Source organism: Mytilus californianus, unplaced genomic scaffold (assembly GCF_021869535.1).
Source record: "Mytilus californianus isolate M0D057914Y unplaced genomic scaffold, xbMytCali1.0.p SCAF_4, whole genome shotgun sequence".
In the NCBI taxonomy this organism is placed as follows: domain Eukaryota; kingdom Metazoa; phylum Mollusca; class Bivalvia; order Mytilida; family Mytilidae; genus Mytilus; species Mytilus californianus.
In genome coordinates this window covers 77,720,186-77,745,908 of record NW_026262690.1, presented here as the reverse complement: position 1 = coordinate 77,745,908, position 25,723 = coordinate 77,720,186, and the positions used below count along the sequence as shown (strand labels likewise).

General features: G+C 32.4%; 1 protein-coding gene across 1 annotated transcript in view; it reads right to left on the bottom strand.

The window, feature by feature from the left end:
* Positions 1-25,723, bottom strand: part of LOC127698723 (probable methyltransferase TARBP1) — a 51,338-nt gene that overhangs the window by 10,204 nt on the left and 15,411 nt on the right. Inside the window, exons 10-18 of the mRNA XM_052202347.1 lie at positions 23,626-23,874; positions 20,034-20,131; positions 19,276-19,425; positions 18,758-18,921; positions 17,778-17,973; positions 17,100-17,282; positions 15,526-15,692; positions 1,917-1,988; positions 849-1,083 (exon numbers count right to left, since the gene is read on the bottom strand). Of these exons, the coding sequence (XP_052058307.1) occupies positions 849-1,083; positions 1,917-1,988; positions 15,526-15,692; positions 17,100-17,282; positions 17,778-17,973; positions 18,758-18,921; positions 19,276-19,425; positions 20,034-20,131; positions 23,626-23,874 (1,514 nt within the window). The remainder of the gene's footprint in view (positions 1-848; positions 1,084-1,916; positions 1,989-15,525; positions 15,693-17,099; positions 17,283-17,777; positions 17,974-18,757; positions 18,922-19,275; positions 19,426-20,033; positions 20,132-23,625; positions 23,875-25,723) is intronic.

The window sequence follows — 25,723 nt, the reverse complement described above, 5'->3', positions numbered from 1 at the left end:
AATTAAATAGTATTTGTAGCAGGAAGTTATTTTTTGGTTTTTCTTAAAATCATTCGGTTGTCATTCTCCAACAAAGAGTGAGAATCAGTCAAGTAATTTGAATTTTTAAAACTGACAAAATATCTATCTTTCCAACATGAAGTTAATATAAGCATAATGCAGAAGTGAATAAAATTGTGCATGAGGCACATTTCTGAATATGATATATATTTTACTTATCAAGTTTATTACATTTTACCATGTTAATTTTGATAATCAATCATTTGTAAATTCTATCAATGCGATATTCATATATTTTTTTTTTAAATTGACTGCCATATTATATTGATATTTTAAAGCAAATAATATAAGTTTTCTAAGTTGAATTTTTTTTCATTGCTATTTTTCATTTCAAAAGCCACAGTAAAGTCTTCAATACAGGGCAAAAGTAAATAAACTACTGTTGCAATATTTAAGTGATATAATATTTGCTGAATAAGTTATCCAAGAACTGGAATGTAGAAAAGTATTCAACAAGTGGAAAAACAGCTGATCAATTCACAAATATGGGAAGCCAATGAAAGAATTTTCAGTTTTGTTTACTAACAAGTTGACTATTTTCTTATAATTGAATCCTTGATTTCGTACTTCTTTTTCTTAGATTGACTTTTCAAGTAAATAAAGTAGCAAATGCTACTACATCATACTATATCATTTTCTAACACTTTCTCACTTGGTTTTGATGCAAATTTGTTGACAATACCTATTGTTCTATGATGTCAGAGGAGTGAAAATACAAAATTTATTTCACTTGTGACCGGAAAATAAGGGTATTTTATTGAAACCAAAGTAATGAAATGCCCTAATACCTCAATCACAATAGATTCTAGTAATGATACAATCTGTAACAGTCTGTGTTTCTTTCTATGTTCCAATGAATTAGTTATAGTTCCTGGTGTAATAGTTTCTTGTTGGACTTCTCTGTACTGTTTGATCAAATTCCTCAGTAAGTTCACAGCAAATTCCTGATGTGTCTTGTTGGTAGGACAAAGACTGCAGATCAATGATACAAGCTCTGCACGAACCATTATATCTTTTGTTGTACTGAAAATACAGTTATGATTGTTGAAAGAGTAAACAATCCTAATTACTTAATTCTAAAGCTTTTTTTTAGTCCACATGTCTCATTTTATAATGAAATAATCATCAGGATAATCACAAAACATTAACCATGCTGTCACTAGAATATTTCTCTTTTATATGTTCCGAGTTTTTAGGCAACCATAGCATATCCTGATATCCATCTTAGCATGCACTATTTGAACTAAGAATCAGAATGTGTTGGTTCACTTGGTTCATTTAATTCTAATGTGAAAAAAACAAGTGAAATTTTGTATGCAGGACATTAATAAAGAGCTGCGCCATGAGTGCATGATATGGCAGTCACTTTTTCAACAAATAAAGTTCCATAACTCCTCAATGTCATATCAGAAATTTATAAAATAAACTAAATGGAGCTTATTTAATAGATGCGAACTAGTCATCTTTTTTATGAATAAAATCCCATAACTCAGAAACGTAAAATCTTAAATTAAAAAAAAACAAAACAGAGCTTACGTCAATAGATATAAACAATTCACCAAAGTTTCATGAAAATTCGTTAAAGCATTTTTTAGTTATTGTACGACATGTTGACGACGGTTGGACGGATGGATGAACAGCGGTATACCTTAATACCTCCTGTAAACAGACGTATAAAAAAACAAGAAGATATAACTTCAAATTGATCAAGAAACTTTTCAACAGACAAATAGATCAATAGTTTATACTATTGAATATTCATTTTCGTCAAATAAAATTATATATAAAAATAAAGAGATATTGTGTGATTTTTAATGAGACAACTATTATGAATGATGTTGTGTTGTTATACTTACTGAGGTTTCAGTTCATTTACAGAGCACTGGTTTCCAAGGGATTCAATGTAGGAAAATACATCATGTAACTGTCTGAAAAACAAAAAGAAGGTCTTTCCTGTGTTATGAATAGCTTTTTTTGTCAATGCATTACCTTTGTTTTTAATTAAATATTTCATTACTAGCAACCTATATAAATCGGAAGTGTCTTCTTTTTGGTTGAAAATTGTAGCATATTTTGTCAACTGAAAGTCACTTTTTATAACTGAAAATACCTTTCTAGGTTAAAACTTATACTAATCGTTTCAGTGTATTGGCCACTTATAAAATTCCTGGAAGTTTAATGGCTCTTATCTCCCTTATATAAATTATGGCACTTTAGGGTGCACACATTCTTCCGAATGATGTGGATTTTTTTGTTGGTATCAAATTTTTATTAATTATCTCCCATTATCATAAGTTTGATGTGTATTGCTATGAACTGAACAAAATCCTGTACTGACATGTAACTTATCCCCTTGCTGTTTTGCAATATAATGATCTTGTTATTTATTAATTGTATAACCTAAAGTTTAGACTTTTCCTAAAGATACACATGTATAACGTTTTTACAACTCATCCAAATTGCCTGTTATCTTGATTGATTAGGGTTCATATCTATTTAGAAAAGCAATATGATCTCATAGCTATCAGATTTATTGTAAGATACAAACAAGAAAACAGCAAAGCCTGGATCAGATTTATTGTAAGATACAAACAAGAAAACAGCAAAGCCTGGAGATGAGTATCTACCAAACTTCTTTATATTCACTTTTATTCATTGACAAGCACACCATCAATCTCAAAATGCAATAAAATGACAGGCTTAAATCATTTGAATTAACAGGGTAAGCAAGGACAACGAATTGTGAGTTAATATAAAAAGAAGATGTGGTATGATTGCCAATGAGACAACTCTCCACAAGAGCCCAAAATGACACAGAAATTAACAACTATAGGTCACTGTAATGTTTTTTACATTTGGGGTGTTTAGTGTTAATACCTGATCTTAGTCTATTTAAAATTATTCACAACTTATAATTCATTATTATTAGTTGAATACCAATTTTTGTGGATTTCGTGGGTACAGGGGTACCTTAATCCATAAACATTAGTACCCACGAAAAAAAAGGAATCCACAGTAAATGGGATTTAAAGCTTGACATATTGTCCGACCATCTGTTGATACCTTTATTTTTCGATCCACATGGTCATATTTTTCTTTGACTGTCAATGACAACTTTACACAAAATCCGTTGGAAGTTGGATGTGTACTGATTAATATTTTAGCCTTAAATACATGAATTTTTTATTAGTTGTTATTGGCTTTGAACTAGTTTTCAGTAACTGAGAGTACCGGTACTCTCATATCTGTACTTTGAGTCTTTTGTGTTTTTGTTAGTTGTTTTTGTGCTTTGTATCACTCTAATATTGACTTCAGCCCTTTTTAACTGATATTTAAAGTTTGATCTTTGTGCTGTTTCCCAGGTTAGGTATGGGGAGGGTTGGCATGCCTGCAAACATGTTAAACCCCATCACATTCTGTATGTGATATCCAAAGTCAGGAGCCTATAATTCAGTGATTGTTGTTTGTTGCTGTTTATCATTTTATATTTTTTGTTTACATAAGTCAGGCCATTAGTCTTCTAATTTGAATTGTTTTACATTTGTCATTTTGGGGTCATTTATAGCTTGCTATGCAGTATGGGATTTGCTCATTGTTGGAGGCAGTATGGTGACCTATAGTATCTAACTTTCTACATCATTTGGTGTCTAATGGAGAGTTGTCTCATTGGCAATTATATCACATCTTCTTTTTTTCATATGGACACAAAGGTGTGTCTGACTCAGAACATAGAAGCTGCCACTTGATTTAAAGTTCAAAATTTAACATGTGCAGCCTAAGAATAAAACAAGAGGCTCTCAAGAGCCTGAATCGCTCACCTGTAATTTTTTGCTTAAATCTTTCATCAAAGATGATTATTTTTGCTTTTCAATATATATTAATGAGTGGCTTAAAATGCCATTTAAATGTTCTTTGTATCTGTCATATTTTCTTCAAAAGCAAAAAAATGCATTTTACCCCTATGTTCCATTTTAGCCATAGTGGCTATGTTTCTTGACGTACAAGGAAATAAAATACAAAATGTTTCCAAATACTCTGAAACTCATTCAGCCCAAGTTTGGCTGAAATTGATTCAGCAGTTTCAAAGGAGAAGATTTTTTAAAGTAAGCAAACTAGATTAGATGAACAAACTGTGAAAAATTGTCTTTAAAGGACAATAACTCCTTAAGGGGTCAATTGATAATTTTGGTCATATAAAACTTATTTGTAGATCTTACTTTGCTGAACATTTTTGCTGTTTACAGTTTATCTTTATCTATAATAATATTCAAGACAAGAGGCTCTCAAGAGCCTGAATCGCTCACCTGTAATTTTTTGCTTAAATCTTTCATCAATGATTATTTTTGCTTTTCAATATATTAATGAATGGCTTAAAACTTCCATTGAAATGTTCTTTGTTTCTGTCATATTTTCTTCAAAATCAAAGAAATGCATTTTACTCCTATGTTTCATTTTAGCCATAGTGGCTATGTTTCTTGACGTACAAGGAAATAAAATACAAAATTAATACTAGATACTCTGAAACTCATTCAGCCCAAGATTGGCTGAAATTGATTCAGCAGTTTCAAAGGAGAAGATTTTTTAAAGTAAGCAAACTAAATGAACAAGTTGTGAAAAATTGATTTTAAAGGGCAATAACTCCTTAAGGGGACAATTGACAATTTTAGTCATACAAAACTTATTTGTAGATCTTACTTTGCTGAACATTTTTGCTGTTTACAGTTTATCTTTATCATTAATAATATTCAAGATAACCAAAATCTGCAAAATTTCCTTAAAATTACCAATTAAGTGGCAGCAATCCAACAATGGGTTGTTAGATTCATCAGAAATTTCAGGGCTGACAGAACTTGGCCTAATGAACATTTTTTACTCTCATCAGATTAGCTCTAAATGCTTTGGTTTTTGAGATATAAGCTAAAAATTGCATTTTACCCCTACGTTCTATTTTTAGCCATGGCAGCCATGTTTTTTTACGAAACAGAAAATAAACACAAACTTTATTCTAGATACCCTAAGAATCATTCAGCTTAAGTTTGGTTGGAATTGGTTCAGTAGTTTCAGAGAAGAAGATTTTTTAAAGTTAGAAAACATGATAAACAAATTGTGTAAAATTATCCTTAAAAAGCAATAACTCCTTGAGGGGTCAATTGACAATTTTGATCATATGATCTTATTTGTAGATCTTACCTTGCTGAACATTTTTGCTGTTCACAGTTTATCTTTCATTAATAATATTCAAGATAATAACCCAAAACTGCAAAATTTCCTTAAAATTACCAATTTAGTGGCAGCAACCCAACAATGGGTTATCAGATTCAATTGAAAATTTCAGAGCTGATAGAGCTCCTCCTAATGAACACTTTAACCCCTGTCAGATTTGCTCTAAATGCTTTGGTTTTTGAGATATAAGCCAATAACTGCATTTTACCCCTATGTTCTATTTTTAGCCATGGCGGCCATGTTATTTGACGAAACAGTAAATAAAACACAAACTTTATTCTAGATACCCTAAGGATCATTCGGCTTAAGTTTGGTTGGAATTGGTTCAGTAGTTTCAGAGGAGAAGATGTTTGTAATAGTTTAAACCAGACAGACGACGACAGACGCCAAGTGATGGCAAAATAATAAAGGTCACATTTATCCAAATCTTATTTACAGCTCAATGCGAAAGTGGTCATTTACTAGAGGTAGTGAGAGCAAAGCTCACAAAATGATATCTTTTCCTCTTGTGTTCATCTTTCAACATAAAGTATTGACCTTGACCTTAATGAAAGACATTCCAACCTTTTTTTGCTACCACATCCTCTTCTGATGAGGAAGAATAATATCAAGAATCTTTAATATCCTGCTTTGCATTGAACATTTCTTGTATATTTGAATATGCATAACTGCCAACTTTTCAAAACCTCTGTGGGGGTTTATGTAGGTCAATCAATTTGTGACACAATAATAAAATAAATTACTATCTTATTACTGTTATGCTAAAAAACATTCTTCAAGAAAAGGTAAATAAAAAAGTATAATTTATTAACAAGATATTACAAACAACAAACAAATTCATTCACAGCCAGCTGTAATGTGAACATATAAATTAAAAAAAGAATTCAATTCTCAATATATAAATTCAGAAATGCTACTTCCTCTATAAGGTATAAAGTACTATCTAAAGTAAAATGAGGTTTCGAATATTTCCATTATTATCATAGAAATAAAGCAGATTTCAAGAGTAATTTAACACACTGTTCTGATACTGCAAATACAAGATGGTAACAAGATCAGTTTAAAGTCTTCGTAACAAGTCTTTTCTGGGTGTTGTTTTCTTCTTCACTTTTTTCGCATTAACATATAACCTTTGAGTAATTTTTCCTGATGACTGACTTGGGTATAAAGTCTCTGATCCATACTCTAAACCTGTGCAATCATTTTCTGGAGTTGCATCAAATAGTCTAACCACTGGAATCGGAGATGTGGATTTGTTAGAAATGTGTTGTTTTGGAATCGGAGATGAATTTGGATAATGTCTTAATGGCACAGGAGATTTCATTCTACTGGGAATTAAGGGTGAGTATTTTATTCTATGAAAAATTGGAGTACTCCCTCTTTTTGAAATGACTGGTGACGATTTCATACTAATAGATGAATTGTGTTGAGAATGCGGTGATAAATACTGATGAAATTCTCTTGGGTCAGGTGATCTGTCTTGAATTCTGCTGATAGATACTGGTGATGGACTAGTAAAGAGTCGATCAGGTACTGGAGATGTATTGAAAAGTTTCTGAACCACATCAACACCAAATGCTAAACGTTCCATGGCTTTAGCAACAGGAGTTACTGCACTTGATATCCTGTTCTCTCCACAGTTCCAATATTGTTCATATTTCTGTCTTTTGTAATTTTCAATTCTTTCCTGTATCAATAATGTCTCACAAATTTGTAACCAAGTTTTACATACAAGTCTACAAGTTAACAATTCAGCATCCTCAAGTAACATGAATATTCCAATAGAGACTTCCTCAGGTAAAACAGATACCAGATCTTGATTCTGGTTGCATAATTCAAGATGACTTAGAATACAATACATATCAGACTCAACTGTCCAAAAACTAGAACACAAATGACTTTTAGGTTAATGAACTTTTGATTCCTAATAGATCAATCCTTCAGGCCTACTGAGAATAAGACCAATGAAAATCTTTTATTAAGTTCTTAATCTTTTCAAAACAGCCTTTGGCTACTCTAATCAATTTCTGAGAAAGGTGTGAAAAGGTCCTGACCAAGAGATCAATGAATTATAACCTACTTTAGTTAAATTAGTAGGTCAATTTGTTTATATCTTTGTGAATTCATATTAACTGAAATATGCATAACAATTATATTTACTGAGCACATTTAAAAACACACAACTATAGGTGTATTTTTTGTTTATTTGTAATGAAAATTCAAACCATCAGATCTTCTTCTGAAGTTTACCAACTGCTGAAAGATTTTTTGAAAACTTAACATTTCCATACTGAACTTTTCCAGCAATTTTTCAAGCTTATTGATTTTGAGATCCTTACATTCATAAAATCCACATTTTATCCAAAAATAAAATGCTTCGCTGAGCGATGCCTGATACGACCGCAGAGGTCGAACCCTGAACAGTTGGGGCAAGTTTGGACACAGTATTCAAGCTTGATACTGTCTGAATTTGGATTGTGATCAAATTTTTGACATAATATAGGTTTCTGACACAAAATAAATGTGGTCAAAGATCTTAAAATTTTGAAATGGGACATTTAATTTACCTAGAATGGTCTGATATCCAAAATCTAACAACATGGTTAGATTCAGCATATAAAAAAAAAATAAAAATTTTATTTTAGTTGAAATCAAACAAAGTTTAATTTTGGACCCTTCAAACCTTAATATGGACTAATTTGAAAATAGGGCCCATAATAAAAATTCTAAATGCAATATAAGATTAAGCATATCATACAGCCTCAATAATTCAGTTTTTGATGAAATCAAACAAAATTTAATTTTGGACCCTTTTGACCTCAATGTAGACCAATTTAAAAATGGGGCCCAATATCCAAAAAAGTACAAGGTTAGAACTCCCAAAAATTAAAGACTTTAAATTAATCCCATTGAAATTGATTAAAAGATTTGTATTTATTTTTAATTGAAGATTTCTTGCTATTGCACAATACTGTGCAATTGAAGATTTCTTGCTATTGGGCAATACTGTGCTATTGCGCAATACTGTGTTGTTACGCAATACTGTGCAATTGAAGATTTCTTGTTATTGCGTAATACTGTGCAATTGAAGATTTCTTACTTTTGCGCAATACTGTGCAATTGAAGATTTCTTGCTATTGTGCAATACTGTGCAATTGAAGATTTCTTGTTATTGCGCAATACTGTGCAATTATTTGAAATTTCAAAAATTTTCAAGAAAAAAAATATAAACCCCCCAAAAAAAATTGGAAAAAAAAATCCCCCAAACTTTTTGAACCCCCCCTTGGAGTAATTACCCCCAAACTCAATCCCAGCCTTCCCTTTGTTGTATGGAACCTTGTAGTACAATTTTAGAGAGATCCATACACTTAAACACAAGTTATTGTCTGGAAACTAGAAAAAAACTTGTTTTTGGCCCCTTTTGTGCCCCTTATTCCTGAACGATTGGGGCAATTACCCCCAAACTCAATCCCAGCCTTCCATTTGTGATATGGAACCTTGTGGTACAATTTCAGAGAGATCCATACACTTAGTTACACACAAGTTATTAAACTACAAAAATGCTTGTTTTTGGCCCCTTTTTGGCCCATAATTCCTAAACTGTTGGTACAATGTACCATAACCCCCAATATCAATCCCAACCTTCCTTTTGTGGTATTGGACCTTCTGGTAAAATTTCTTAGAGATCCATTCACTTAAACTAAAGTTATTGTTAGGAAATCAAATGTGTCTTCGGACGACACGAACGACGATGCCGACGACGATATCATAGCATTATACGACGCAAAAAGATTTTTGCGGCCGTATAAAAAATGAAATTGCTCTTTGAATGTCAAATTTCAACCAAAATAAAATTAAAATGTAATGTTGTATTACAATTATCCTTTGATCAGTATAATCACATAAAAATCAAAACCTGTAAGTTTTGCATTTTACCCCTATAACATGTATAAGACTTTTTGCAGATTTCTAAACTGAAAAATAATAGCTGCTAAACCAAACTGTTCAAAAAATGTATAGCTATAGGTTTATTTGTAATGCCTTTAAGATCTATTGTAAGTCTCGCTTTTTCAACTTCGTCAAAGTGAGATAAAAACAGACATAACCACAAAAACTTAACACCAGCCAAGAACCATGCAATTAAGGTCATTGTCAGATCAACCCTGCCAGACAGACATGTACACCTTAAAATCATTCCTTAAAGCAAATATAGTTGACCTTTTATTTATAGTATCTGAAAAACAAACCTAACAATGAAAAATAAACATTAACCAAGTAACCATGAAAATGGGGTCAAGGTCAGATGAACTATGCCAGATGAAAATGAACAGCTTACAATCATTCCATACACCAAATATGGTTGACCTATTGCTTATAGTTTCTGAGATACTGATTGAACACGAAATATTAACCTTGATCAATGATCTATGAAATGAGTCAAAGGTCATGTGAACATGTAGACCTTGCAATGATTCTATATACCAAATATAGTTGACCTATCACAATGAACATAAGCCAGATGATAATGGATGGCTGTTTAAGGTCCAGTGGTAAATAAAATGCATATTCAGGACTAGAACATGTTAATACTACATAAGCCTGACAGAAACATGGTAACAAAATTTCCTTCTAGATACTAGCTTTTGATCATAAACAAGCTTCTGTCCAAGTTTGGTACAAATCCAGGATAGTTTAAGAAAGTCATTAAAATTTTGAAAGCTTTAACCACAAAGTGAAGGTAATGTTAACTGGCAGAAAAACTAAGTCCATATATAAGTAAAATATGGATAAACAGGATTTTTTTTTTAACAAAATTTACTTTTGAATACTATCTTATGATCACAAACAAGCTTCTGTCCAAGTGTGTTACAAATCCAAGATAGTTTAAGAAAGTTATTAAAATTTGAAAAACTTTAACCACAGAGTGAATGTTATGTTAACTGGCAGAAAAACTAAATCCATATATGAGTAAAATACGGATAAACAGGATTTTTTTTTTTACAAAATTTTCCTCTTGATACTATCTTATGATTATAAACAAGCTTCTGTCCAAGTTTGGTACAAAAAAACTTTAACCACAGAGTGAATGTAATGTTAACTGCCAAAAACTAGAGGCTCTCAAGAGCCTGTGTTGCTCACCTGTATTTACTGATGCTTTGGAAATTATGTAAAATAAGGTTAAAATCATAATTAATAGTATTAGATATTAGATATTATAATGATATCTAAGATAATAACAAAAAACTGTAAAATTTCTGTAAAATTACTTACTCAGGGGCAGCAACCCAACAACGGGTTGTCGGATTCGTCTGAAAATTTCAGGGCAGATAAATCTAAATCTGATGAACATTTTTGCCACTGTCAGATTTGCTCTAAATGCTTTAGTTTCAGAGATATAAACCAAAAACTGCATTTTACCCCTATGTTCTATTTCTAACCAAGTCGGCCATGATGGTTGGAAGGCGGGGTCATCGGACAAATTTTTTAAACTAGATACCCTAATAATGATTATGGCCAAGTATGGTTAAATTTGCCTCAGTAGTTTCAGAGAAAAAGATTTTTGTAAAAGATAACAAAAATTTACGAAAAATTGTTAAAAATTGACTATAAAGGGCAATAACTCCTAAAGGGGTCGACTGACAATTTTCGTCATGACGACTTATTTGTAGATCTTACTTTGCTGAACATTATTGCTGTTTACAGTTTATCTCTATCTATAATAATATTCAAGATAATAACCAAAAACTGCAAAATTTCCTTAAAATTACCAATTCAGGGGCAGCAACACAACAACAGGTTGTCAGGTTTGTCTGAAAATTTCAGGGCAGATAGATCTTGACCTGATAATCAGTTTTACACTATGTCAGATTTACTCTAAATGCTTTGGTTTCAGAGATATAAGCCAAAATCTACATTTTACCCCTATGTTCTATTTTTAGCCATGGCCGCCATCTTGGTTGGTTGGCGGGGTCATCGGACACATTTTTTAAACTAGATACCCTAATGATGATTGTGGCCAAGTTTGGTTAAATTTGGCCCAGTGGTTTCAGAGGAGCCAGGTGAGCTAAAAAAGTCCATTTATGAGTAAAATACGGATAAACAGGATTTTTTTTTTTTTAATTTACTTCTGGATATTATCTTATGATTATAAACAAGCTTCTGTCCAAGTTTGGTTGAAATGCAGGATAGTTTAAGAAAGTTATTAAAATTTAAAAAACTCTAACCACAGAGTGAATATTTGTGGACGACGCCGACGACGGAATGTAGGATCGCTATGTCTAGCTTTTGCGACAAAAGTCGCAGGCTCGACAAAAATCAATCAAATTAGACCATATTGGCATTACGTAAATTAACCATTACACCATAAATTAAAGGATAAATCTTGCCATGGACAACTACTAGTCATATAACAGTCATAGCAAAGCACTTATCACAAAGGCCACTTCTCATTACAAACCATTTGTTTGAAAAGAAAACTTATCATAAAAGACTGCCAAAACAGTGACAATTCCTATATATTTGTCTGTCATAAATGAAATTTACCCCAAAAGACCTCAGAGACAATAAATCTTTAGAAGCTTATATTCCAAAATACCTAATGGCAGAATATTTGTCAAAAGAAATTTTTATACAAATGTAATTATAGATTGATTGTCATAAAAAAGACTTTGTTAAAATCATCTTGACCATGAGCCAGGAGCATGAATCTGTTATTTGCTAATCACACATTAACTATGCATCACTTTTGGAGTTTGTAGGTTTAAAAAAAATGGGGGTTAATAATATGCCTCATATTTAGATTTTCTCTCTGATTTGTAACTACTGGTAATGTGCAACTATTTTCATGAGATGTAGTCATGGAGTAAATAAAATTAAGTTTGGAAGAGATCTTCATGGAAATTATTCCTGCTATAATTGGTGTGAAAATAAAAGTATGATTCTGATTCTAATGTGTTTGAGACTTTATTTCTAACCAACAGTCACCATACAAAATACATATTGATTTATAATTGATATCATGCATAAGTTCTTTCATATAGACTTAATCTTAAAACTTTAAAATAGTTCATGTGTTTAATGAATTGCAACTACAAATCTGCTTCAAGATTCCATAGGATAAATAGTAAAAACTGGTAAAACTGTGAGCTACTGCTCACTAAAAAATACCCTGCTTTAAGAAATCGATAAACAGGACGTTCATGAGAGATGAATCTGAAAACATATCACAAGGTAAAGTTATCTTCGCTAGCCAAAGGTTACGATCCAGTCCCCTCCTCTCCACCCTTGGCAGATTAAGATAGAATTTTGGATCCACGAGGTAATGATTTCTATTAGTCGCAGTTGTAACTGGCTGCATCCAATCAAAAAGCACCTTTAAGATGATCACGCGTAAATGTAGAAATGTAAATAAACAATTGTCACATGCAGATTGTGCAACAAGTCTTTACCCTCAAAACATAGGACGATATTTTGTGACAATTCTAAAGTTCTTAATCATCTAATTGAAGTTCCTGGGTATGTTTCTTGTGGAAATGTTGGAATGTCAATGTATATTTTCGATTCCAGTTTCACAAAATTTGCAAACACAAAACACAACAATATTTACACCTCCAAACTGAAGATAGTTCAAGTGTTGTCATTGGTCAAAAATGATGTAGTCAGAATGGGCCTGACTTATATCTATTGGTAGATGGCGCAGCATTGTATTCACAAAAATGTTGGCTTAATCTGCCAAGGGTGGAGGGATAGGGAAAGGATCGTAACCCTTGCTTGGCTAGCGAAGATGAAGGTAAAGTATGTTCACACGAAGACAGACAAAAATTTTAGGAAGTTTTTATTTGTAGTTCCCTAGAACTAGAGGCTCTAAAGAGTGTTTCTCACCTAGGTCTATATGCATCTTCATTAATGAGGGTCGTAATGGGGGGTACCTTCATGACGAATAACGTTAAAAATTCTTGCCAAATGACGTTAACCGTAATTTTTGGTGCATGATGATAAAATGTAAACTTTCTTTTAGACGATAAAAAAATCGACTGATTTTGACGAATCACGTTAAATTTTTTCCAAAAATAATAGTATTGATAATTATTTGAGACCTCTGACGAATCACCATAATGATATTTTGACGAATCACAGTAAAATTTTAACCAATTTGAAGCTAACGGTAGCCAAAAATGACGGTTTGACGCCTGAAGGTAAAGGGCATTCCTACCCTCATTAATGGTCACTCTCCAACATTGTAGACTAAAAAAGAATTCATCTTGCTCTTGTATTGCTGATAATTTTTTCTGTTCACAGTTTTCCTATATCTTTTTTACTTTTTGCCCAAAACACAAAAAAAGATATAAACATCGTCATTTAAGGGCAATCGCTCCTATAAAGAGTCTACTAACTATTGTGTCGAAATTTGTCTTGTTTGCATATCTTGTCTTGCTGATTATTTTGTTATCTATTTTCAAGATAATAGGCAAAAAAGGTAGAAATTGTCATAAAAGATCAAGAACTCCGATGTGTACTAACAATTTCGACCATGTTGACATATTTGAAGATCTTGTCTTGCTGATAATTTTAGCTATTTAAAGTGTCTATCTATCTATTATAGTTTTCAAAACACTTTAAAGCAATAACAGCAATGCGACTGAAAAAGTTGGTCAGTAAACTTATTTGTAGATCTTGTCTTCCATTGAAGGGCAATAACTCTACTAAGGAGTCGTCTGGAGCTTTCAACACTCTCTTTTAGTCTATTCAGTCTCCCATTTGCCAAGTAAGTCAAATGATGGACTGGATCTGTGCCAGCAGGGATTATTTTCTTGGTACCGATTGATTCAGGCCAGATGAAAGAAAAGCAAATGGGTACCCCCCTTTCTTTATTATTTTACTTTCTTTTATTTATTTTTTTTCCTATCATACTTGATACTTGCTTTATATATTTTTGGTTTATCTTATAAAATTACTCTTTTTCTTGCGTCCACCGGAAGCGTTGAGTATTTGGTCAAGATTGACAGTTCAACGTACAATGTAGATGCAGATGTCCAACAGTTTTTCCCATGCATTTCACCCCTATGTTCTATTTTTAGCCATGTCAGCCATCTTGGTTGACAGGCGGGGTCATCAGACACATTTTTTAAACTAAATACCCTAATAATGATTGTGGCCAAGTTTGGTTAAATTTGGCCGAGTAGTTTCACAAGAGAAGATTCATGTAAAAGTTAACTGACGACAACGAAGATGACAATGATGAAGATGACAACAACAGAGGACAGACGACGGACGTCAAGTGATGAGAAAAGCTCACTTGGCCTTTCGGCCAGGTGAGCAAAAATTGGACAGAAGTTTCATACATGGCCATTATGTGTTAGAATATTTGAGTAATCGGTAAACAGTTTAATACAGGTATTTGAAAATCCATGAACCTGAAATCACATCACAGTGTATACCATGTTCACATGAAGACTGATAAAAAAATTCAGGAAGCTCTGGTTTATAGTTCCTGAGAAAAAATGCAACAGAATTTCTCGGGACTGACTGACATAGGGACAGACTATGGACAGACGGACATATGTACAGAAAGAGGTAAAACAGTATACCCTCCTATGGAAGCGGGTAAAAAAATTAATGGCATCAATGAAATTAATGTGATCATATTTCTGTTACATGTTCAAATTTCACTAGCATTCATCATGATCATTTTCTGACCAAATACATTGTAAGTTTATAAAGGATATATAATAGCTGAAAATATGTGCAAAAGCCTTTTCACACAGCAAGGTGGCATCACATTAAAGCCCTTTATGTACTTCTACAGTGTTCAAATTGGCAATTGTCCAAAAGCCTACATTGTTAATTGAGTACTTTTTTAGATTTTCATGCATATTTTACATCTATAAATGTTTACAAAGCATTGTGAAAGAATTTGTAAACATTGCTTGAAAGCAAGGTGGCACAAAGTTTTATATTATTTTTAATGAATATAATCAGTATGTACCATAAAGCAGAAAATTACAAGTATTGATGAAAACCTAGGCAGAAACATATGGAATATGGATTTTTATTATAAAATTATAGCTATCAGCCAACAGCCAGTGAAAATATTCAAGCAGAAAATGAATTTAGATTTTTTGCTATTGGTAATTAGATTATACAAAATGCCAAGTCTGGGTCCAACATGCAATAATTCTCTCTTATGATAATGATAGTACAAAAAATGTATATCTTTTTTCAAAGTATTTTAAATATACCGACCTTTCTTGTTTCCTGAATATATTTCCATAAATAGCAGCTTGGCTAAGTATGCAGTAGAAACCGTCTGCTAATTGTAAAGAACTTTTGAACACAGTACACAATCTTCTCATCAGAATATTAGCAATACCCGTCTTTTCTCCTCCAAATTCCATTAATTCACATGCTGACTGAAAATGTGTAACGATTATAGAACTAATCAATTTGGAACATTGGATTGTTATCATCATTCAATTAAAGAAAAAAAAAATGTCAAGGAATAGTGATGCCTCATTCCAACATTGCCATTTGTAAAATATTAAAAAAGAGCAAAAAAATAAAATAATCAAGTGGCACATATCAGAATGAAAGTAAGCATGTGTTTAGCAAGTCATACCAATGAGCTATTAGTAAACAAATTCTCAGTGAACACAGCATAGTCAACTCAATAGAACACTCCCAAGTCAGGAGCCTCTGGCCTTTGTTAGTCTTGTATCATTTTTGATTTTAGTTTCCTGTGTATAATTTGGAGTTTAGTATGACGTCCATTATCACTGAACTAGTATACATATTTGTTTAGGGGCCAGCTGAAGGACGCCTTCGGGTGCGGGAGTTTCTCGCTGCATTGAAGACCCATTGGTGGCCTTCGGCTGTTGTCTGCTCTATGGTCGGGTTGTTGTCTCTTTGACACATTCCCCATTTCCATTCTCTATTTTACCCTCAGGTTATTGTGTGTCTATATAGAATTACCGGTAAAGGCCAAGCCTAAGAACAACAAAAAAGCATATAACTTGTGTTTAATTGTCCCTTACAATATTTACTATATTTCTTAATATATTCAAACGATTTGATTATGTGCACAATCTTCTTATTTGGTTTTTAGTATAATCAAAGTCCAAAACTCAGGGAAGATAAAAGGGATATTATAGTTGACTCCTTATCAATATTTTCACATTTCAAATAAGCTGACTATGGTAAAAGATATTAAATTGAAACCAAACTAAGACCAACAGACAAAGGCACTTCAGAAACATCAAATACCAACATAAGCTGGTTTAAATTTCCCTGAAAGCCCTAGTAAACACACATTTATATCTATTTAATTAATTTTTTCAAAATTTCAGCACTCAAAGAATGGATCTACTGAGATCTTCTAATTATGATAATTATAAAAAAGAATTTGTATCACTTGCATGAAATGTCATGTGAAATCAATAAGAAAATTTTTTTTTATTTCTTTAATTCTGTAGAAGAGGTAAGATTTTTTATTCTTTATAATCAGAACAAATACGAATAGTTTCTAACACATAAAAAGTTGTTCCCATGACCTTTAAGACCACTTCTTTTAGCAGGACTGAAAAAGATTCATCATAATCAACCTTTCCATAATTTGGGCAAGTTAAACCAATTGAGGTATAAGTTATTGAAATCAATATGCTCAACTCAAATATCTTGATTCAGGTTGCTTTACCTTAGCCCTTTGATCTGAAATTTCTTTCATTTTAACATTTACATTTCTTTATGATAAATATGGGTTTACTTCATGCAATTGTTAAACATAAGGAAGGTTAATTCTGTAAAACACACAATCTGCATACCTTTACAATAACATCATTTAATGCAGGATCTCTTGGCTGCTGAAGTAAAGCAGGCTGGAACGACAAGTTTATAAATTCTTCAAAGACTTCCCAGAAACAGCTTGACCTAGTTTCTCCTTGGACATGACTCCAACTTACAGACAAGGCTTCAATAATACTGCTTGAATCATTAGGTATTTGGCACTAAAATAGTCACAGATATAATTATAAAATGTATAAAATTATGAATAAAACAATTTAATTTTCTATTGTTTGATTTAAGTCTACAGGAAAAATCAGTTAAACATATAGTACCATTTTCTTTTTAAACTAATTTAACATTGAGATACTTTTGGAAAAATGTAAGTACATACTTGTTGTCAATAATTATGGACATTTTGAAACATATAAATATTTATTTCACAAAAATTTATGCACTTGTCGATAATTGAGATACTTTTGAATAAAATTTTCATTAAATACCGGTGAAAATAATCATTTAAACAAATCAAAAAGTTATTCTTCACGGTTTAAAAAATATTGAACTGAATGTACGATCTTATTCTCTACGGAATCAATAATTATATCAAACGTAAAATATTTAAAATCATTTGACTGAATTTCTTACCCATGCTGACATAATTCACACATTTTAAACTAACTCAGATATTGTTTTCCCATAAAGCAACAAAAACTTACCTTACTAAATAGGCATCCTATACACCTGTAAACAGGTATTGTGTTTAATCCACTACACACAGACAGTGAATCTTGGCACACCTTTAATATCGGTACCATAGGTTTATTTACATCATCTATATGACTTAAGTAATATTCCATAACTTTCCATTGGTATGATATAAATAATGAAGCAATCTTTCCCCATTCTTTATGGCTGAAAAATATGACATTTATCAATAATTTAATTTTGGATGTAACACGTCTTCCGATTGGCTGACAGTGTTTTGTTTATCAGCTCATAGACATAATTTTGTCATGTGACCTTGACGTCATCAACGTTTTTTCATGATTTACACCGGTTTAAAATGGAATTAAGAATTAAATTATAAGAAATGACTGTAATATTTTTTCTGTCTATTCGAAATAACATAAAAAATGTGGTGCACACTTTAAAATAACCCGCTACGCAGGTTATTCAGTGTGCACCACATTTTTGATGTTATTTCTTCATAGACAGAAAAAATATTACAATCATTCCTTAAATAATTGATTGTGTCACCAATAAATAAGTCAAATAAGTCGAATACTCTAATAAATTACAAACTTCCTTCTTGATATTTTAAATGTCTGCTTAATTAAATTAAGAAAGGACTGACCAGAGTCTGACCAATCTACAAAATAACCTTAAGGATGTACTTAGGTGAGGTTTAGGAATTATTGTCAGATGTTCGGACTCCTTGGTTTTTTTCCTACGATACAGGGTAAAATAATTTGCCCCATAACACCCATTTTTCTTTTCATATAAGACTACAATAGCTCATAAAAGGTCATTTACCAATATTACAGTATATTTTCCTAACGGAATAAATAGTATAGAATATTTGTTCCAACAGGAACATATATTATGATATATTTTATAACAAAGTTTCCAGTGGAACTTTTGTTATGTGGAACAAATATACATTGACAGCTTAATCTTGTTATGTGTGTATATGTACCTTATATCAGCAACAGGTTTGTCAAATGAAGTTGTGCAGTTTAAGTCATTTACAAATGAAAAAATCTTCTCATGAATAAATCGCGGACTGCCTGTCAATGATGATGTTACAGAACTAAGGATCCCTATTGAGGCAAGTTTCTTGATCTGTGCATACATTTCTACCTATAAAGATAAAAACCAAATCTGTTATGAAAATGGGAGGTTTTGTGCACTGTTATGGTAAACCCTTACCAAGTTTTGACTATAAACGTTGTTCGTACGGTTGATGACTGCTTTTTTTTTAAATATTGTAAATCTAGAACTGTCTTCTGTGCATTTATTATTTGAATTGTTAAAAAATGAACAAAAATGCAAGATTAATTATTGTTATTACAAGAAATGCTGCATATAAATAATTCTATCCAAACTTTAAATGTGACTTTTTATTTCTTAAAAACCTATCCAGTCGCAATTTTTTGCAAAAACAAAAACCTCGCAAAACTTTCTGAATTTATAGAAGTTTGGAATATAACCCACCTTTACACCAAGGATCGGATCTGTAAGTATCTGTATACAACTATTAACCAGTTTCAAAACCTGTTGATCAAACTGTTGTTCTGTACATGTAAGTTGTAAAAACTGAGTGAGTCCATGTACAAATAACTCTATTGACTGTACAGAGGATATCTGCAACAAATTGTAAATATTAAACTTCAGACATCACATTCTTGCCTAATGCATATCTATTATTTACCAATGTATTGTAATCAATTTATTTTTCGTTATCAAAGAGCTATCTCCCATTGTGAAAGATTTTCTCATATACCTCGTTTTTAAATTCTATATTATTCCAATTCTAATAAAATTCTTAAATGCTTCATACACTAAAACTTTTATTGAAATAAATCATACAATAATTCATACTTTTTGTCAACATTTAAATGAATTTTATGATCTACATGCAATTGAAATAACCTTAAAACAAACTAATAAGTACTTCCTTTAGTTTGTAAATTATAATATCAAAATTTAGCAAAGTTGCTTATGACTTAACATGGTTGATGGGACAGAACCTGATATTCTCCCTGAAAAAGGAGTCTATGATTACTGATGCAACAGCATACCATACATCAATGGTATATCACACATACATCTAATAAAACCTATTCTAAACAATAAAGATCCTAATTTTGTCATAAACTTCATCCAACTGAGTTTCATGGGTGCTAAATGTAACACTGACAATACACAATGTACATAAATAAGGGAAGTTAATCACTTAATTAGGACATTACCTGTGTCCATTTTTCAAGGAGCATCTGTGTAGTGAACAATAAAAAGCTATCCATACAATCTGAAATACTTTTCCTTATCAGCTGACAAAATCTATCTTCTGTAAATAAAAGAGAGTCAACAGTGATGATTACACCAACAAAGTGATAACATATAGTTGGAAGGAAATGTCAGAAACAATATAACCTTCACAACTTTGTTGCAATACAACTTAAAATAAAAGAAGAATGTGTCTGAGGACAAGAATGCCCCTCTCAAACTTTGCAATTTTCCAAGTTAAAAAGGGGGCATAACTCTAGAACTATAGGTGACTCTCTGCATAAAATCGAACTCTGTCTGCTAGTTTTGGTTGTTAGCATTGAATATGAGTTTCATAAAATTTTAATGAGGAAAACTGAAGTTAGAGTGTGGAAACGAAAATGGGACAGATGGAAGGATGGACGGAAAGAGGGTCAAGGGTTACACTTGATGCCCCTGTTGCCTATGGCGGGGGGCATAAAAAGAGCAAAAGGCAGCATGGGAGCAATTAAGACCCAATAGTTTAAAAAAAAACTATGACCACAACCAAAAGAAAAATTAAATGCTTCGCTGGGGCGCAGCTTGATACGACCGCAGAGGTCGAACCCTGAACAGTTGGGGCAAGTATGGACACAACATTCAAGCTTGATACAGCTCTGAATTTGGATTGTTATTAAATATTTGACACAGCATAGGTTTCTGACACAGAAAGAATGTGGTCTAAGAATTTGAATTTTTTTTAATTTACCTATTATGGTCCAATGTCCAAAATCAAAATACATGGTTAGATTCAGCATATCAAAGAACCCCAAGATTTCAATTTTTGCTAAAATCAAACTAAGTTTAATTTTGGACCCTTTGGACCTTAATGTAGACCAATTTAAAAAATGGGACTTAAAATTAAAAATCTAAATACAAGGTTAGATTTGGAATATCAAAGAACCCCAATAATTCAATTTTTGATGAAATCAAACAAAGTTTAATTTTGGACCCTTTTGACCTCAATATGAACCAATTTGATAGCGGGGCTCACAAATAAAAAATCTAAATACATGGTTAGATTCAGCATATCAAAGAACCCCATATATTCAATTTTTGTTGAAATCAAACAAAGTTTAATTTTGGACCCCAACTTGGACCAACTTGAAAACTGGGCCCATAATCAAAAATCTAAACACATGTTTAGATTCAGCATATCAAAGAACCCCAAGAATTCAATTTTTGTTAAAATCAAACTAAGTTTAATTTTGGACCCTTTGGACCTCAATGAAGACCAATTTAAAAAACGGGACCCAAATTAAAAATCTAAAAACACGGTTAGATTTGGCATATCAAAGAACCCCAATAATTCAATTTCTGATGAAATCAAACAAAGTTTAATTTTGGACCCTTTTGACCTCAATATGAACCAATTTGAAAGCGGGGCCTACAAATAAAAAATCTAAATACATGGTTAGATTCAGCATATCAATGAACCTCATATATTCAATTTTTGTTGAAATCAAAAAAAGTTTAATTTTGGACCCCAATTTGGACCAACTTGAAAACTGGGCTCATAATCAAAAATCTAAATACATGTTTAGATTCAGCATATCAAAGAACCCCATATATTCAATTTTTGTTGAAATCAAACAAAGTTTAAATACTGGACCCTATCTTGGACCAACTTGAAAACTGAGCCCATAATCAAAAATCTAAACACATGTTTAGATTCAGCATATCAAAGAACCCCAAGAATTCAATTTTTGTTAAAATCAAACTAAGTTTAATTTTGGACCCTTTGGACCTTAATGTAGACCAATTTAAAAAACAGGACCCAAAATTAAAATCTAAATACACGGTTAGATTTGGAATATCAAAGAACCCCAATAATTCAATTTTAGATGAAATCAAACAAAGTTTAATTTTGATCCCTTTTGACCTCAATATGAACCAATTTGATAACGGGGTCCACAAATAAAAAATCTAAATACATGGTTAGATTCAGCATATCAAAGAACCCCATATATTCAATTTTTGTTGAAATCAAACAAAGTTTAATTTTGGACCCCAATTTGGACCAACTTGAAAACTGGGCCAAAAATCAAAAATCTAAATACATGTTTAGATTCAGCATATCAAAGAACCTCATATATTCAATTTTTGCTAAAATCAAACAAAGTTTAATTTTGGACCCTTTGGACCTTCATATGGATTTTTTTGTAAAAAAAAAAAGATGCAACATTTGCAGATATTTTTACTGGTCTTCCTTTTTAAATATGCATTTCTTTACACATAATTTAAAAGCAGTGTAAGGGAAGTAACCAAAACGTATTTGGATTACCTCCCTTACACTGTTTTAAATTATCTTTATTGTTCATTAACCATTACTTTATACATAATTTAAAAGCAGTGTAAGGGAGATAATTTCAATGATGTATTTGATTTATCTCCCTTACACTGCTTTAAATTATGTTTTGAACTAAAGTATTTGTCCATTAACCAGGACAACCTTGTTTTTCCCCCTTTTTTGCCCCTAATTCCTAAACGGTTTGAGCCATAACCCCCCAAAGCAAATCCTAACCATCCCTTTGTGGTATGGAAACTTGTAGTATAATTTCAGAGAGATCCATACACCGTTCCACAGTTATTGTCTGGAAACTAGAAAATGCTTATTTTTGGGCCCTTTTTGGCCCCTAATTCCTTAACTGTTAGTACCATAACCCCCAAAATCAATCCCAACCTTCCTTTTGTGGTATTTAACCTTATGGTCAAATTTCAAAAAGATCCATTCACTTAAACTAAAGTTAGAGTGCGAAAACCAATGTGTCTTCGGACGACGACGCCGGACGACGCCAAATGCCGACGACCACGACCACGACGACGACGCCAACGTCATACCAATATACGACCACAAAATTTTTTTGCAGTCGTATAAAAATTACAAAGAGATAACAACAGTTCACATCAAAAGAAACTAACAAGAAATGTGAATGAATTCACATAGGATACCCCTTCTTTTTCATAACTATCCAGCACCCTCATAAGAAATTTGTTGACTTATATCTTTTATATATATATATAAATGACATAACAGAGCAAAAACAACTTTACATGCTTCTTGGGAGACAGAATCGCCATAAACATATAGGACAGGAACAATATTCCATGATGCGCATCCATATATTGTTCTACAACTGTGTAAAGTTTCATCAATACATGTATATGTCCAGCTGTTTAGGAGTAGTTGCTCTTATGAGATACTATTATCACATTTTGCAATATTGAATTAAGTAAGTTTGATTATCTCCCATTTAACAAGTGGAACATAGATAATATTCCATGTTCATATCCTCAGGTAGTGTTAAGTTTGATCAATATCCTAATAGCTGTTTAAGAGAAGCTGTGCTTACAAGAAAGATGGACAGACGGACATACTCATGAAACATAAATTCTTTGTATTTTCTGCACTGCCATGGAACCTGTTATGACGGGATGATGCAGAATGGGTCATTCTATAGTCTCACTTTCACTCGAAGAACGAAGGTTATTAGGCGCCTCTATTTTAAAGATAACCATTATCCTATATTTAAGTACCATTTAACTGTCCACTCTCCAGCAGCAATGACACAAGGACCTCAATAGCCTTTTCTGCTTTATGATGGGACATGTAAGGATGGTTTGGAATAGAGTGGATGACCCCTGATACAGTCATAACTATCCCAGTAAGACAAGGTTCTTGTACTCCTGGTTCTACTGTATATGGAAGAACACCACTATCCACTGCTAGTAATAGCAATCTGCTGAATGAAGTGACTTCCATCTCATTCAAGCTGAAATCTGCTTCTGCAAAATATAATACATGTAAAACTATAAATACTACAGATTCCAGAAAAAATGGGAGTTACAGTTTTTACCTAAATACAAGTAGATCTTGTATAGACAGAAAAATAGTAAATTAAACTTGTACCCATTCTCTTCTTTGCAATAAGTAATCCATTAAAAATGTGTCATATGGTATAAAACAAGTGAAACTGCAAGCTACTGCTCACTGATGATACCCCCGCCCAAATATGGATAATTTTAACAGTGTAAAAATATGTAAGTGTTCAGTAAACAGGAAGTTGTTGAGTGATGAATCTGAAAACGCATCACACGGTATAGCTCACTCATATAAACCTGGAAACCAAATTTCAGAAATCCTTGTGATGTAGTACCTGAGAAAATGCTACAAAAATATTCATGGGACAGACGGACTGACGGATGGACGGAGAGACAGAGATAAAATAGTATACCCCCACTTTTTTAAAGCGGGGGTATAACTAGGATGTTATGTTCAAATATAAATGGAGAATGTGTCCATGGGACACAGATGATGCCCCTGCTTGCATATAACATTATAAATGGACATAAGAAGAGAATTGTATAAGTGACGCCACCCAAATTCGAACTTGATTTGAGATTTGTGGTAATAAGCATTTTGTATAAGTTTCATAACATTTGGTTGAGGCAAACTGAAGTTAGAGAACGGAAACGAAAAATTCAGCAATTTTTCTGTATATATGTAGGACTCTAAAGTGCGATGGGGATGCTAAAACGCGATGGTCACGCTAAAGTCCGATGCTGCGATACGCTAAAGTGCGTTTTTCAGCGAAAATGCGTTTGTTCGCGAAAGTATGGACGTTTGCAACCATAAATAGCATTATGACTCTACACGCCGTTTGTACAAACAAAAATGGACATGGGTAAACGAGAATGTTTGTGCAGATGAAGTTTTTTTTACTAGACACGAAAACAAATGATTCCAATTTTGGTTGGTGCTAGAAAAGTTTGTATGCGGAGGAGTTATTTCCCAAAAAATTAAATCAAACCTTTGATCCCGCTGTGTCGGCGGGGACACACGGGTTTCTGACAGGATACTGGAAAAGAATACTTCTCATAAATTTAGAAACTGACGCTAGTAATTGGAAGGTGTATACCGTAAAAGAGAGCGAAAACGGCAAAATACACCAAGTGTCAAAGTATTTAATTCGTCCAAATTTGATTTAGAAACTCCTTCTATGTTTTTAATCCCATGTTATTTACTTGCGTGAAATAAAAGCTACTTTTTAATTTTCTAATTGAAATATTTTATAAAACAATTTTTTACAATATGGTTCGTCATGTCTGTGAAAGAGATAGAAAACAATAAACAAAAAACAAATAAGAAGTTGTGGTGTAATTGTCAACAAACAACTATCCACCAAAGACCATATGCACTTAGCAAGATTATGAACTTCAACGTGGAGGCTTGGCTTACGTCGCATGGAAGCTATATAGGACCACGAAACGACTAATGTAAAACAATTCAAAAGAGAAAGACAACAGCATGATTTATAAACAATACAATAGACGAAAAACTAATATGAACACAGCAAAAAACATAAACCATTGCCTGAACCCCATTCTCATTACACCATCGCACTTTTAAAAGCGTGTTAAACCAACGCTCTTTAGCGTGTCATGTATACCATCGCATTTTAGCGTGTCATCTGATCGCACTTAAAAAAACAAACAACAATTGAACTTTAGCGTCTGAAACCATCGCACTTTAGCGTAGACCATCGCACTTTAGCGTGACCATCGCACTTTAGAGTACCATCGCACTTTAGAGTCCTACATATATAAAGTGGCATAACTCTAGGATGGTATAAGT